The sequence below is a fragment of the Haplochromis burtoni genome, unplaced genomic scaffold (genome assembly GCF_018398535.1).
Source record: "Haplochromis burtoni strain Fernald_Lab_line unplaced genomic scaffold, NCSU_Asbu1 Contig_80, whole genome shotgun sequence".
Classification (NCBI taxonomy): domain Eukaryota; kingdom Metazoa; phylum Chordata; class Actinopteri; order Cichliformes; family Cichlidae; genus Haplochromis; species Haplochromis burtoni.
This window is the reverse complement of record NW_024582441.1, coordinates 1,252,525-1,269,471: the sequence shown is the minus strand read 5'-3', so window position 1 is coordinate 1,269,471 and position 16,947 is coordinate 1,252,525. Positions and strand designations below refer to the sequence as shown.

The window sequence follows — 16,947 nt, the reverse complement described above, 5'->3', positions numbered from 1 at the left end:
TTGATACTAGAAGTCAGTGGAGAATGGTCAGCAGTAACTCCTTATCCACAGTTTTCATTTGATATCAGAGCTACTGGTACACGTCCACCCGGAAGGCAAAAACAGTAATGTTGTCCTTTGCCATCCAGCCATCTGGCACCAATTTGTGAGCACACGTCTCCTAATGCTGCCTTACAGGCAAAATCATGCAAGTCCCTGCTTCTCCACAGCAAATATGGCTGTTGGTGGTGGCTCATTTAAACTGTAAGAATGTAGGTCTAACCTGAATTACAACGGTGTGTGCATGTAATGATACAGACAAGCTTTTTATGTCATTTCAGATGTTACGTGACCATCAGTCTTTGGCATTGTCATCTCTGACAGCTACAAAGACTAATGTAACTGGCTGATGGTTATCTTCACCTCCAGAGTCAGCTCGTTGCTGGTGTATCTGCCATTCATCTCAGAACAGGACAGGCGGAATCGTCTCTCAAAGCGAGCTGAGCCTTTAGCCAGTCGGTAGCGGACAGAGCGAAGGACGTCCTCATACACAGAGATAGATTCAGCACCTGTGGAGGTGCAAAACACAAACAAAGGAAAAAGGACAGCACAGAAATAAAGACAAGAAGTCAATGCAGAGACAAAGGAGAAATAACAGGAGGAGATTAAAAAGGAGTGACTGATTAGTCGCTCTCTCTTATCAGATGGTTAGCTTTTGTTTTAAACTTCATGGCAACCTAATATATTAATTATAATGAGGGTTTTTTATTATAAGGATTGGCACCAATCAAGACTTAGCAATATTTGAATCACAATGCTATGACGTGTTTTACTTTCCTGTGACATAAACCAAGTTATACCAATAAGAAGGTTAAGTTTGAACTGTGAAATGCTAATATGAGGAACATTAAAACAGAGACATGGGAACAACTAAATTCAAATTATCTAATAAATTATGGTTTTATGGCCTAACTTTTCATACCTAATCAAAGCACGTCTGGTTAAAAACAGAGGTGTATGCACAGCTATACCTGTGATGGCAATATAAGCAGTAGTATTGATGATTTCTAGTCCTCTCTCTCGCACAACATCCATGTCTACCAGAAGCTCCTCTCTCTCTGGATTTAGCTCCTCCCCCAGTGGTTGGACCTCACAGCCATCCAAAGTGTGAGCGACAGCATCGGACATCAGAGCTAGCAGACAATGTTGGAGGTCAAACTCAAATAATGACACAATTAACGCTTTTCAGACAGAAATATGTGCAGACTGCCGAATCTGCTGTTAAATCTCCTTAAATCAGACTAGAGACGACGGGTGACTCACCTCCACCTTCCATCCCTTGTGCAGCTGTGTTGACAGCATGAGACAGGGAACAGACGATCCGGAGTTCGGGGAAGAGAGGGACGCCGCGGGGACCTTCGAACTCAGGAGCTGGACGGGCCAGATGCGGCCCAACCCCAGACAGAGAGATCTGAGGAGCGTCAGGCTGAAGAACCACCAAGTATCCTTCGAGCTGCTTCAGGGACAGGCAGCTCTCCTCGTTGAAACATCTGTCAGGAAGTCAGAAGGGTAAGAGGGAGGTAATGTCGTTGGTGTATGCTAAATAAACTTCCACTGCTTTGGTCCAGACTCAAATATCTCTGCAGGTAGTGGCCTGGTTTACAGAGGATGAATCTTAAGTTTGATGATATCTTCTCACATTTTGTGTCACCATGTGGCAGATATTTTGTATTTCAGTGAGATTTGATTCACACATTCCTGCCCATCATCCTCACAGGTCACTGGTTATGGAGTACTCCCTGGATAACACTGTCAGACTGACAATCAACACTTTTTAAAAAAATATCTAAACAGATGCATCAGATCCAGATATATTTTTGTTTTTTTATTCCACAATTTCTTTCAGCGCTACATAACACAATGCCTACATTACCCACAAGGCACCTTGACTGCCAATAGTTCAGGTGGAGAGTCAAGGTTCCTTTACTGACATTAAACCTCCATCAGTTATTAAGTGTGCCTCGTTTTTTTTTAGAAGTCTTCAGGCTGTTGAACATTCAGTGAAGAGGCTGTGATTCAAATTTGTATGTAACATGACTTTGCTTCTTTTTAGTTAAATTAAATCATGCAGAGATGCAGCTGAGACTTTTCAGTCCACTAACATCAGTAATTACAAAGGTCTCAGTCACAAAGGCTGAGAGGCCGGTTGGCAACCCCTCGAAACCACCATTCGCAGGGGAATGGCACAACAACTTTTACTTTGAAGCTGAACATGCTCTGTTCTTGGATTGTGTCACACTGTCAAGTTTCAGTGGTGCTTGTGAGTTTTTACAGACAAGTTGGCATTGTTCACACGATTGTGACTATCTGCTAGTGACCAAAGACCTCAAAAGGAGGTTTTTAGCTCATCACCCTCTTTGAAGTAGAAACAACCATAAACCAGCTGGGAAATACAGACTTTTGCCTATGATCTATGGTTGCCAGAGGGTAAACGACCATCCCTCTAGACCTGTGCGACTGAGGCCTACCTCATGTCAAAATGATGTAGTTTATTCCCTAATGTTGCAGTCACTGTAGGAGAAACAGTGACTGGAGACTGCAGCATGGCCAAAACTATTGTGAATGTGTACATCGAACTCTCGCTGGCACTGAAATAGTTTCTTTGAAGATGGGGAACAGATCTGTGACCACGTGCAGTCAGTTGCTGTATTCAAAGAAACTTTGGTGTGTCCAAATTGCAACAAACCAGCAATAAGACAGAGTGAGTCTGCCATGAATTCTCAACTGGATGTGATCTGAAATGTAATCTTTTTGTATTATAATATTCATATCTTGCCAAATCATAACAGTTGCCTCAAGATAAAGGCCTTACAGTAATACACAGAAAACACCAACAATGAGGAAGCACTTGGTGACAGGGGGAAGGACAAACTCTCTTTTAATAGGAAATCTGCAATTGAAATACACAGAAACTCAAAGTAACGCCAGCAGGAACCTCAGATTTGAAACAAAAAGTCAGAAATTTCTCCTTATTTTTAGACGAATGTTATTAGAATACAACCAGTTCAATCGAATCCTCTGTTGAAAAGAAAAGTGTCATTAACAAGTTTTGCTCATCTGCTTTTATAAATTAGACTGCAAACCTTCTGACTCAGGTTGCCTCCATGAAGGCAACCTGTACCATTTCCCTCTGACTAAAGGAAGCTGCATGTTCACTCTATGGGCAACCAGTTGGTTTCTAGCAAAAACATTCAGCAGTAAGAAACTACTAACGTTTCCTAGTTGCAACTGAGCCGTACGACTGAGCCATTCAGTACAGTTTAATGGGGCAGAAGTAAGAAGTCTGAGTTTTGCTGTCATTTTTAAATATGTCACTGTGTCCTGTTTTTTTTTTCAGGCCATAGTTGTTTCTTTTGACCATACAGTTGTGGACTTCTTACTGATCAGGGGATGTTTTTTTAAAAGTGAAATTCACAAAAAATAGTCGAGGGCCTAAGGGTTTGGGACACTACTGATGCAGACTCTAGTAGCAGGAGTTAAGACAATTTATCAGACATTGTACAGAGTATTCTTTCACTTCACTCATGCAGTAGTTCTCTCACACACCTCTAGAGAAATAAACAACAAGCTCTTTGCGCCCTGCGATAATTGTGGCTAAGAATTAGCTTTATAATTACACAAATTTAACTAAAATAAGTATTTTTTTTCCTTTGCATAAAGTGTCACTATAACACCAAGATCTATTTTTTTTACTGTTTCAACTTTGCAACATTTCCATGTGCACGGTGTGAACTGATGTCTTGGGTGAACATTGGGCTTGGGCTTTCCCCGACATCAATAAAGAGTGAAGCACCATGGGAATAAAATAAAACAGACTGTGCCACACTTTTTTCCTACTCTTAGATCTACTGTTAGTGATCACCACCTTTCTACAACCCTTGGTGTGCTCTGCTGCTGCACGACTGAATTTGTTCTCTTGTCCTGACATTTTGATCGCCTGGTGTTGAGTCACAATGATTGTGTCAAAAACATCTAAATCTACAGCTATCTCCTTTTGCTATTTCCACCACAGCCGTGTTAACTTCTGTCTGTTTGTGACACTAAAAAAAGAGCAAATGTCAAACTTCAGCGGCTCCGCTCTTACAAATTTAATTTTCCTGCCAGAAAAGAAGAGCAAATCAGATGGATGGCAGACTGATAACACATATTTATTCATCTGCACTAAAATTCAGCATCGTATTTGAAAGGGAATTAAGCTGCACGTGTAAGTGTGTGTGTGTGTGTGTCTGTGTGTTATATTTCCGCTATCAGAGGGAGCAGCTGCTTCTATCAGCCTCTCCAGAAGGGCCTGCTGTTCAGCCATCTGGGTAACTCCTGGCCTCAAATCAGTCTAATCTTCACACACGCAATAAAACATGCTCAAGTAAAGAAAAAATATAAACAACTCCAGCACACTAAAGCAGAAACTAAGAGGGAAAAAAAATCTGTGCATGACCTTGAATCCTTGGGAACTTAAAAGCAGTTAGTTGGGGAAAATAATCTCCAGTGTGACTCTTGGTCTGATAACGATGATAATCTTATAAACAAGTGTCTAAAACAGCAGCCGATAAAGACGGCAACAGGGATATCTGCACTAGAGTTTGATCAGATGGGATTTGTCAGGAAGGACGCTATTTTGAGTATAAATTCACAATATACCACGAAGTATATGTGCCGCTCTGCCTGACTGAATTAAATTTTCATCAGCTAAAAGTGGCTGCTAAAGCCTGGGAGCTGGTTCACAGTTGTTAAGCACAGCGGAGCACTGACCCGGAAACAGAGTTTGTGTGCTTTTCATCTCCAAGCCAGGTGACTCAGTATGATTAACACTGAACCGATGTGGGTTATTTTTCAGGCGGACTATGCAGGAGCTGAGCAGCGGTGTGTTGTGCATATCAACGACAACATCTACAGCAAATAGTAAAGATAACGTTTCCATAACGTTTGGGTAATTATTTAATGGCTGCTTTACAATAAAGAACAACGATTAAAACCCCCCCAAAGATTTCGTTTACCAAAGCAGTTACTGGGTGGCTGAATGGATAAGAGAGATAAGATATTCCCTGTTATCGCTTGTTTTGAGACACCTTGTTCACTACGTAATCGCCTCTTTAATCACACGTCAGTCCTTATCACGGCCGAGGCGTGGTCCACGTTTGATGAGTTCAATGTCAGAGGAGAAGGCAGCAGTGAGTGACACTTCATCTGACAAGTTCAGCTGCTCAAACTCAATTTCTGCTGTTGGGAGATTTCCAGTGTGCTGATTTACATTCCTCTCTGCCTTTGTCATCTTTCACTGCCCCTCTTTGTTTCCTGCTTTTCTCCAATTCTGTTTAAATAGCACGAATGTTTTGTTTCCACTCAAAAGACAATCTGAATGTAGTCAGATAGCAAATTTGTCTTGCAAGAGGTTCCTGATTGCATCCTTGCATTTAAATTACATTCTGGCCCAGGAGTGTGAAACCAGCACGTCTTTATAACTCAGTCTTACATGTAATATTACTGAGGTTCATGCACACTCATCTTTGTGTTTTTGTACCTGAGGGAGGTGGTGAGCTTGAGCGGACGAACGCCAGGGGTGGCGAAGCGTAGAGAGTTTCTGTACGTGACCTGCTGCACTGCACGGTTAAAGCTCTCGATGTCGTCTCCTTCCAGCACTAACACAGACTGGCTGGGGTTCACGTGAACCTGGAGGGTCAAAAGAGAAGGACGCTCATATTAATTTACATCGAAGCTCCCTTAAACAACAAGTCTATTTTACTCACTAGAACGACAGAGCGGGCACATTTATGACCATTATCCGACCATTGATTTGATAAAAGAACACTTTTTCATCATAGTGTCATTAATTGTTTTCAGCAGTTTTCATACAAAAAGGAGTGAGCCCGACTCGTGTCCAGCAGTTGAGCTGTTTTCGTCATCATTTTGGGCATTAAGTATCTGCCTCAGTGCTTTTGCAGCAGTAAATATTCACTGTAAAACAATGTAGGGATGTCAAGTGGAAAATTACAATGAAGTCAAAATGTATAATGTAACAAAAAACAAAAGAAAAGCATTTTCAGGGGTCAGAAATGGTACTACACTTTCCATTATCCTTGCAACATCAGTGGTCAGGTTCCTGTAAATAATATGAAAGGTTGCAGGAGAAATAGAAAAATTCATGGTTGGAATTAATATGATGAAAAAAAAAGTCACAATGGCACGCAGACAGACATGTCCATAAGTATCTGGAGCCTCCTTCACTTGCATCAGCATGCCTTTAGACTTTAGACAACAATGGCTGTAATTCCTAAATGAATGCAGTTCTTTTGTCAAACCACTTGATTTAAAAGTGAAAGTCTGCACTTCAATCACATGCTGATTGTTTGATTTAAACACAATGTAGTGGTGTGCAGAGGCAAAATTACAAAGGAAAAGTGTCATTGTCCAATTACTTATGCAACTAAGTGCAAATATATTGTAGAGCAGCGGTCCCCAACCCCCTGGGGTTGCGACACCTTAAAGGCCGGTCCGTGAAAATATTGGCGAGCATAAACCGACCCGTGGCGCAAAAAAGGTTGGGGACCGCTGTTGTAGAGGACAAAAATCACACTCAGATCTTTGCTTAGGTGTCTGCAAGCTCTGATTTCAGCATCAAAGCAAACAACATGCACATGTGTATGGTTGAGCAGTGGCTTGTTTGTAGAGTTAAGTAGCTACTGTTCCTATGGTTGACATACTACACAAATATCAATGGACCTGGTGCAAAGTATGTTTTTTTTCCCACATCTTTCAGCTGCTCCCTTCGGTGGCGCCACAGCACATCATCTACCTCCATCTTACCTTATCCCTAGCATCCTCCTAATTATTTAAAGCACATGTTGCTGCTTTTTAGTCTTAAAAGCTACAGAATAGAGGAGAAAATGACTGAATTACCAATTCTGCTTTAAAAGCAAAGACCATAGCATTTAAGGTGGATTTTTTCTTCATAATATTCATAGTTTCTCACGTGGCCTCTTAGGGAAATTATTTGCCCACCCCTACTTTAGGTCAAAATCATAACTTTGGGCAGTTATTGAACATTTATCTGCTCGCGCATTACAAATGTTTGGTGATGAATGGAGCTACTAAAGCTTAAAAATAAATATGGATTATCCAACCAGCAAATACATGGTTTCAATTCTTATTGTTTTGTTATATTTTGTCTTTAAACAGCAAAAAAGTTTAGGAGCATTGCTCAGGTGAGCTGTGATGATGCTACACCTGTGTCTTCAACCAAGCAAAAAAAAAAAAAAAGACTTAAGTGTGTGCACATTAAGTGTGGGATGACCTCGTTTGCAACCTTTTTTTCTGCACCGAAGATGCAACCTGCTTAACAAACTAAACACACAAGTGTGAATTATAAAACATGACGTAACACGCTTGAATTTATACAGTATTTTTCTGGACTTACTGAGCACTTAAAGCACAGCCTAAACATATATTCATTTAGAATCACTAATTAACATGTCTTTGGACTGTGGGAGAAGGTTGGACAAAACCAAGTGTCAAACAGTGAGGCTCCAACTGAGGGTTGAACCAGAAACCTTCTCACGATGAGGCGACATTGCTAACCACTCCAATGCCACGCTGTCCCAAACACAGGGAATGTTGTAAAGATGGATAAACTGATGTGTTTTTTTCTGTAAATGGTCGATATCCAGATGTTTTCCTCAATAAGTGAACATTTGGGATTTTTATATGAGACACTTTAAGTTTGCAAGGATTTCAGGACTTCAGAAGCCGAAAAAGAGCTGAATTATACTGTATCGTTATTTAGATTTTATTTAAATGCAGGTCTAAAAACTACAGTATTTGTCTTTTATAGAAAAATTAAGATTCATCTTCCACATTTAAGGAATTTTTTTTTACAGTTTACTGTACTGTTATACGATTTGTACTTTCAAGGATAATGTTGTTTATTTCCATGCAGTGTCTCTGTCATATCCCAGCTGCACTGCATATAAAGTAACCATGAACCACAAACAACCTCAGCCATCACGGCATCAGCCAAAAAAGATTTGGAGAATAAAGCGCGGCATGCTGTAGAAGAGATGTGTTTGAAATGTGGATATTAAGTGACTTTCCCAGACGGAAATAACTGGAGGTGTGTGATCTGGCAGCCTAGAGCTCCCTTAGCTGTTACCTTCATGCCAGAGCCCAAAGTCTCCAGGTCGCCAAAGTCCAGCCCCTCCCTGCATGCGTACAGGCACTCGACCACGCTGTGAGGCTCCACGCTGCCAGGACGCACCGTCACCCCAGACAACAGGCCATGGTAACTGCCAACATACTTCACTAAGGTGTGAACACACATAACATCATCCCATGAAACTTCAACTACACCAGCAATGACACAGCAAAATGGCAGACCGCACACCATCACGCTGACAACAGTGTGAAACAAGAAGGTCACCTGAGTCTTTACCCTCTGGGATGGTGTTGTTTAGTATCTCCTTCTGCTTCTCCTCAGGCTCTGCAGGGAAAGCGGCGCAGCGGGGAGAGAGAGGGGGAAGAGAAAAACAGAAAACAATGAGGCGCTCCAAGAAATACTTTTCAGTCGAGAGGGGCTTGAAGAGCAAGCGAGAGGAAATCTGAGGGTACCAAAGATTGACAGGGAGAATAAAAAACACAGGCAGCAAGAAAACTGTTGACAATCTTCAAAAATTGCAGCATCTCCTCATTATCCGGCAGCAGCTGCTGCCACGCAGGAAACGGAGTGACTGTGTGTGTGTTTTTCACTGCTAATTGGCAGCCAGAGCTTCCCATTTTAACCAGCGGCTCGGGTGTAAGTGGCTGATGGCTGTCTGGCCTTCGTGTTGTTCTGCTGCCCTGAATAATTGATAAGTCAGTTATATTATTAGCCCTCAAAGACAAGATGCATCAAGTGAATTATAACTGAGTGAAATGAAGGGGAGAAACGGCGCGGTGTGAAACGTCTCAGAGGCCTGTCTCGAGATGCCTCACGAGGACTCGTAACTTGCCAGAAATTGCATCCTGCTATCTCTGCTGATGTTGGGTTTAAACGACATTTCAGGGATGGAGAAACGGAAACGAGGATTCAAACTGCTGCTCGCAGCTTTCAGACAGGAAGCAAAGCTTTTCTTTGAGCTGAGATGAAACGCGCAGCATGTTAGTCTCACCCCAGCAGGCACCGATGAACATGCGCTGACGCGGGGCGGGGTTCGGGATGGCTCCGTTGTCGTGGATGAGGGCGGGGTCAAAGGTCACTCCATCCACGTAAAGGGTCACTGATGGGAACTGGACGCTGAGTGAAAGATGATGCCACTCGCTGTCACACACCTGTTAGAGGGAGATAACATGGAGTCAGCATGAGTGCATTATCTGGGTGGAATGATTACTCAGACTCTATATTTAAATAAAAGTACCACTACAGCCATGGAAAAATACTGTGAAGCCCTACAACCCTGCAGAGTTTGCATGACTTCTCCTCTCATCAAACAGCTTGGCTCAGGTATTAGCATTAAAATGTATGTGAAACCACACTCTGAAGACGAAAATGTCTCCTATTATTGTTGTAGCTTAGCTGCTACCAGCTACAGCTGCAGCAACCTCAACCCTCATTTTAAGTCATGATTTAGTACAAAAGTTATAAAGAAATTCACCCGTGTACATGCTATGAAGGTAAAGCTGTAAGGTGAAGTTGGGCATGCTAACATGTGTGTGTGGTGTGACTCGTGTTTCGTGCAGTTTCTTCTGGGGGGGTTTGGGTTGGTTTTCCTATATTTTTAAGCCTTGAAGGTTGCCACGTAGGAAATGAGATAAATGAAATTTTCTTTGCCTTTGTGGCTGTTTTTGCCACTTATTGAATACTTGTTAAAATTCAAATCAAAGTTTTGAGGTGAAATTTGCTTTTGGAACTTCTGAAAGTCCAATCAAGTGACAAGTTCCCCTGACAAGACATTTCCTTTTGTAAGCTGCAAGTCAAAATTATAATCCAAATGATTCTACTACTTGAGTATTTATATATATTTATAAATATACTTTCCACCACGGGTGAATTCCTGCAGACATTTGCTGTGATAAACTTTCTTTATCAGTGATGTGAAACCTGAAGGAATACAGCACACAAATGACAGGGGAATTACAAAGGCAGAGGGAGTAGGAAAGAAAGACAGGGTAATAAGATATTGAGGTCCAGACAGGGGGATTTAACAAATCTTCTCTGTATCAGCTCAGCATCCTTTAATCCATGTGACTTCAATCTGTCTGAGACTGGTGGCTTCCGTCAAAACAAACCCCGATCACCCTCCACCACGTACACCAAACCACAGCCTCGCATGCATCCAGGTATACAGGTGTGCCGAAAGACCTCGCTACTTGTATTCATGTATTCTGATGCATGCTGGACTTTTAACCTCACAGGTAGCTTTATGATGAAAGATATAGATTTAGAGCCGAGAAGTATGTTGTGATACATAAAAGGTTTGTGCAGCGACACAAACATCTTCATGTGCTCGGCTGAGACTGCGCGTTTCACCACGGTGCTGAAGATGCGGTGTGATCAGAACAGAAAATGAGTTCCATTTTGTTCCATTTCCTTTTTACTGGGAACGGACTGCACAAAATAGTCCGAACAGAAATTGATTTTGTAAATACGGATGACGCACAGATCCTCTTCATGCATGAAACATTTAAATGATCTCGTTAGAGAAAGCCCGGGAGATGAAAGAAAAAGCCTTTTATCTAAATAAACAATAGGGTTGTCATTTCACTCGCTCTGCATATATCCTCATCTGTAAAATAGCTAAATTTCCAACGAGGGACGGTTCTGATGTTTGACATGGCACAGACATAAAAAGTAACGACTGAATTTTCTTCAATTTCAGCTTAATTTCGAGCTTGAGAAACAGAAGAAACTGTGCAACCGACAGCATCGAAGCTGAGCGTTGCACTTCCCTTCAGTTACCTGCTCCAGTTTCCACAAGAACTTGACGGGGCGAGCAGCTGAGACGTCGGGCCAGTAGAAGAGGGAGAGGCGGCAGCCGTGGACGGAGAGGGAGTAATGGGAGAAGGAGTCATCTGTGGAGCAGGAGAGCAGAAAAACAGAAGATAATTGGCGCAGGCCTGTCAGAACTTCTTAAAATCATCCAGCGTTTCTTTGGGAGAATAAAGAAGAAATGGGAGGAATTACTGGTTTGCTGTGGTGTGGATTCACCAGCCAGTGGAGCGGCCAGTGATTCTGACAGTAGACGGTGCTTCATAATATGGATGTGGTGGCAAATAAGCTGTATTCTAATACATGGAATCTGTATGCACATCCTCAACATGGTAGCACAGAAGATTTACAGTTGGGGCAATCATTTGTTGGTCAAATACCCAGTTTCTGTAGTTTTCCCTCTGCACAGTGGATTATAAATCAATGAAGATGTGATTAAAGTGCAGACTTCCAGCTTTAATTAAAGGGATTTTGCAAGAATTTGCATTAAGTGTTGTTGGATGAAAATCCTTTGCAGTCTAGAACCCATGGACATCACCAAATGCTGCATTTCCTCCCTTGAGATGTTCGGCCAGATTTGGTTGTTGCTGTTTGTGGGTCTTTCTGCCTTTTGCCTTCAGTTGTTACAGTCTCTGGGTCTAAGAATCAAACTTTTGAGTTTTGTGTCTTTTTTTTTAGATCATTTCCTGATTTGTTTCTCCGTATTTATGTTCCCAGGTTTAGGTTTCGCATTTAATTCTGTTCTTGGTTTCAGTTTGTTTTCTTGCCTCCCTTATGTTTCTGTGTCTGGTCTAATCCAGCCTCTGTGTTTTGTCTTGTATCCCTTTGTGTAGAGTTAGTTATAATTCCTCAGTGTTTATCCCTTTGTTCTTGGTTTCTGTTCTGATTTAAAGTTTGTTGTTTTCTGTCCTGTCTTGTTTTATCGGCCTCGTCTGTGTTCCCTGTGCTTTGTCGAGTTTTCCTCTGCGATTTAGTGTGTAGTATTTTCCCGTTTTATTTTGTTAGTCCTTGGTCTCCTGTGCCCTGTGTCTAGCTTTACTTCCCGTGTCTCGTTATCCCTGATTTGGTCCTGTGGTGTCTCCCACCTGTTTACCCCTCACCTAAATGCCTTGTGTTTAAATTGTCCGTGTCTTCCTCCTGGTCCTTTGTCACATCCTTTGTGATATCCCATTTTGTGATTCTGAAAAGCATTTAGAGTTCACGTTTGCCTCTCGAGTCCTTCATACTGGGTCCAAAACCTGCCTCCTGCACAGTATTAGGTGACATCAGCAAATCAAAAACATACTCTGGTGACAAATATCAACTCATTGATATACTTCAATAAATTGGTCATTGATGAACATAACATTTCTTTGCTTTGAGAAACTCTTTATTTGCTTTGACTCATTATCCATTTGCACTGTGAAGTGCTGTCTGATTAGTTTTGCAGTCTGAATCTAAACGTGTACACTTGATAATTCATCCTGCTACTTCTATCTGTGGCCACATCATCAATAAACACTAGCTGCACGATTCCACTAGCTGCCATGGACGCCCAGGCCGTAACATCGCCTCCACCATGTTTAACAGATGATGCTTCTGTTTTACCGTCATTCTACTACAAGTTCATCTTGGTGTAATCTGGCCAAATTTTCTTTTCAGGCTCTTTTACATGTTTTCTGGGAAAGTCTCACCTGGCCTTCGCGTTCTTTTACCAGTGGTTTGCAGCTTGTATTTACATTAATGAAGGTTTCTCTTGGTTGTGGACCTTGACACTGACACAGATACCTCTTTGAGAGTTTTCATGGCTTGGTTGTTCTTCTTAACCATGAAAAAAAAAAATACTGTCATCATCCACTTTCATTGGCTTCTGTGGTGTTTCATAACGTGTCAAATTGTCGATTTAAACACTCCTACGGCTTATTTAATCTCTCTGATTTATTTTGGCTTTTCAGCCCAGTGATGCCTCCCTCCCTCGTACTGATATGCCTTTGGGTCTCATATTTAAAAAAAATACAGTAAAAAGCCATAAAATACAAGGTAAATGCTTTGAATCAACTTCAGATATTATGTCTGCTTCATTTATTATGAAATAACAGGCGAACAGGCCTCACCTAGCCGTGAAAAAGCTCATCGGTCAATTATCCAATGATTTTAGAGCCTCTGAAAACAGGGCACTGTGTGTAAACATGGCTGTAAAGAGTTAATGTAATACTTTTGTTAAACCCCTTGAATTTAAGCTGAAAGTCTTCACTTTATTTGTCATATATGTACATAGAGTCTTTGTCCAACCTATTATGGCTCTAACTGTATGGAATAATTAGCATATTAATTCTTGAGTAAAACACAAACACATTTATTGAACTTGTTTAAGAACAGACAAAAAAATGTATAATTTCATCTTTGAGTCAAAGTGAATCTTTGTGCCAAATTCCCTCAAACACCGCTAAGACATCACGCTCACGAGAATGGGACACACGGACAGGCGGACGAGGTGAAAAGAAAAAGGGCCAGCCAGCTTCTGCTGCTGGTGCAGAGGCACGACGTGAGTTTACATTCAATCTGAAACTCCACCATGTTTTTCTCACCTGTGAATTTTATCAAAAAGGAAAGCTTGCTGAAAACTGCACCCATACAAAGTCACACAGCTGAAAATATTCACATTACCCATAATATTGTTCCTGGCACAATTACAGTATTTTACTCTTCTTCTGTTTTCCGCTTGGCTGCACAAGCAGAGCAGCTGGAGGTTAAGTGCCTCTCTCAAGAGCACCTTGATAGTAGCTTTAAACAGTTTTTTTTCAGGGCATGATTTTCCCCGAAGCTCACGTGATAAAATGGTGCCCTCTAAGGGTTTAGATGACTGAGGAGTGGATAGAAAAGTGAAGAAGCAAAACCATTTATAACCACAACATCACTCGCAGTCCCAAAGGCTAAATTAATGTGCGAGGGACAGCGCTTACCATTCCTGACGGTGCTGCAGACAATAGTCTCCTCCTCCTTGCGATTTCCTCTGGTTTGCGTGGTCGCAGGCTGAATGTTGGCACCACCTCTGCGCATCCACAGCTGGAGGGTGAAGTGGTCGCCGGATAGTGCGGACACAACCGAATCGGGCACGACAGCGACGTGGTTGGAGCCGTTGAAGGAGAAGATCAGAGATGAGTCGGAAGACGGGAGAGTGGGCAGCACTGAAGTCCAGTTAGCGGCAGGAGATGGAGGTGGGAGCAGGTCGACTTCGCCCCTGACAGCACCTGATACAAAAAAGTGAGGTGATAGAAATAACGGATCTGATGTCAAAAGGTTAACATGTTTTCAGTCATAAGCCTGAACCCACCACACAGACGTCGCACAGATCTGTCGGAGTAGCTGTCTCTGTCACAGCCTTTCCCGATGTGGCCTGTCTGGAGCTCTACGGTGGCCTGGATGTTCCACACGGTCTCTTCACAGGTCTCCAAATGCAGACTGGGGAACAGAGGGATGCTGCCTGACCCAGGGGTGTACTCTACACGCTTGGTCCATCCTGAAAAAAAAGTATCAATACCCGCTTCACCTTTAACATCTGAGCCCTTCTGACCTTTTCTACACTCCTTTAACATCAAACGCAGACGACTCAGACATTAAATGTCTCGAACCATCGACTTCCCCTAGCACAAGGTATGCCTGGTGTCTGATTGCGGCCATGTGAGAATTACCACGGGTAATTCGTGGAGTGATTTCCCAGCGAGGGAGTGGGCGTCATGTCTCGGCTAAACCACGATAGTGAGAATAAATATGACGCAAACATTCCCCTGCTGTGTGATACATGTGAGAGAAGGCAACCTCAGACAATATCCCAACTTGATTCTCCAGTTTTTCCCAGAGTTCATGTCTGAAAACTGCTTTGGAGTTAACTACCCTTATCTTTAAAAAATGTCAAAGCCGACTGACTCCAGCATGCTAAAAAGGGGAAAGTGTGTTAAATTTATACAGCCCATCTATCCCTAACGTCCTCCTTCACTACATCCATGAACCTCCTCTGTGGACTTCCCCTTTTAAACAGGAAATCTACTGTCTGAAAAAGCACGTAACATTGCTGTAGTCGTATGTGTGATCTAAAAATATACTGTCACAGTTTAACTATGCAGTTACCTTCCCTTGATATTACTAAGATTCAACACCGCCTCTTTAAAACACAGTTCTTTTGATCTAAACATGCAAAGGTGATTCATCCAAGTGGCAGCCCACACACTTTCTAAATCAAAGTGAAAGTTTCATCCCCCCCATCACCACAAAAAAAGGAAAATATTAAACAACTAAAGCGCACGTATGTGTAAAGTCTCATCGGCCTTGTTCTGGGATCAGAAAAAGAGAAGTGCGTGTGAAAAATTACCGATCCAGCCGGGTTTGCAGGACGGCTTGACCGTGACAACAACCTGAGCGTCAGCCTGAGCGCGGTTCTTTCCACAGTCGAAGGCTGTCACCCAGAAGGTGTGAACGCGCTGCCGCTTTGAATCCAACGGCTCTGTGTTCTTAATGTTCCCTAGGAGACACAGAAAAATAATGAAACAAAAAATAAACTGGGGAAAAAAATAGAACATTAGTCACCCAACCACAAGGTTGTTGCATAACTGAAGCTCGGGTCAAATAAAGACCCATTGATAAAACCGGCACATTCCCAACAGCAGAGCCACTGCCCTGTTAAACGCGTCATGCTCGGTGATATGAAAGCGAGGACAGATTGCACACAACAGGATAAAAAACTGAAGGGTTTTCCTGTTTTTAGAGATAAAGATGAATAAACAGCGAGTATCCGTGATAGGCTGACAGCACTCAGCATGCCAGCTGACAAACAATGCTAAGGAAAGAAGATGGTGTGACATGGTGAGAGGGAAAAACAGAGGGATGAAAGAGACAGAGGTAGAAACAGGAGCAGAATAGACAAATTGAAACAGAAAATAGACAATAAACAGCCCACAGCGTTTGAGCAAAGCTGGAACAAAAGGTTGCTGTGCTGTTGTATCAGTCTGACCCCTAAAGAAAGGAACCGCTCATCCTCGGCAAAGCCCTCCAAGTCTGGGACATTTCTGCACAGTCATACCAAAACAGGGTCCTTCTCAGTTGCTGTGACACTCTGTTAAACAGCTGCAGTTGATCCCAAACCAACCAGTCAAAGGATTCAGCCTAAAGCTCCAATATTCATTCATTTTCAAGGTTTTCATTGTTGTTCTAAACAGATTGTTTGGAGCTTTAAATCAAACAGAGACGAGAGACAGCACACAACACGCATTCGACCGCAGGGCAGAAGATATAGATGTGAAGGAGAACGTGCTCTTTGTGAGATCATTTTACATGTAAATGTGACCAAAATCACAAGACAGCTGTTGTTTTCATCTTATTTTTTTAAATTTATGTGTATAGTGATTTTATCGCAGGACCTCATGGTTATAAAATCAAGATTTTAGCAGTGCAGAGTGGCAACATATGGCTTGTTAACAATGTAGTCTTAATAGGCCACATTTGTGTCACTTTTCACAGTCTTTTCACAAACTAACAGCAGAAACAGGAAAAGTATGTGGATGAGATCAGCTTAATGTGAATTAATCTGTATTAAAACACACTATATGTGAGCACAGAAGAAACAAACAGATGTGACCGATGGCAATGAAGCACAACAACCCAAACCCAGCTCTCGCATTTTGGCCAAATCTGTGCTAAAGTTTGCACGCCTTCTCACGTCATCCCTCCGCATTACAGCTTGGACATAGCGATGGAGCATAATTAGGTCCCACGCCTGAGGAGGAAAAACATCTAATGGCTCTCTTAGGTTTGTTTTGCGTGAAGGTGCCTCCTCGTCGATTCTGTCTGCTGGCAAAAAGTGATAAATGTGTAAATGCTTCTGTGCAGCGGGACGGTCTACCAACAAGATAAAAAATATATTTTTAATAAGATGTCAAACCAAAAACACGAGCCTTGCTCTGTGGAGACCAAAGTTCATA

General features: G+C 42.2%; 1 protein-coding gene across 2 annotated transcripts in view; it reads right to left on the bottom strand.

Annotated features, from left to right (window-relative positions):
* Positions 1-16,947, bottom strand: part of clstn3 (calsyntenin 3) — a 29,721-nt gene that overhangs the window by 4,007 nt on the left and 8,767 nt on the right. The window contains exons 6-16 of one of the 2 annotated variants that reach the window (XM_014334476.2): positions 15,342-15,491; positions 14,307-14,492; positions 13,936-14,223; positions 10,964-11,076; positions 9,177-9,336; positions 8,450-8,509; positions 8,183-8,331; positions 5,558-5,706; positions 1,303-1,529; positions 1,011-1,172; positions 403-548 (exon numbers count right to left, since the gene is read on the bottom strand). In XM_014334476.2, the coding sequence (XP_014189962.1) occupies positions 403-548; positions 1,011-1,172; positions 1,303-1,529; positions 5,558-5,706; positions 8,183-8,331; positions 8,450-8,509; positions 9,177-9,336; positions 10,964-11,076; positions 13,936-14,223; positions 14,307-14,492; positions 15,342-15,491 (1,790 nt within the window). The remainder of the gene's footprint in view (positions 1-402; positions 549-1,010; positions 1,173-1,302; positions 1,530-5,557; positions 5,707-8,182; positions 8,332-8,449; positions 8,510-9,176; positions 9,337-10,963; positions 11,077-13,935; positions 14,224-14,306; positions 14,493-15,341; positions 15,492-16,947) is intronic. The other variant, XM_014334477.2, reaches the window with a different exon arrangement.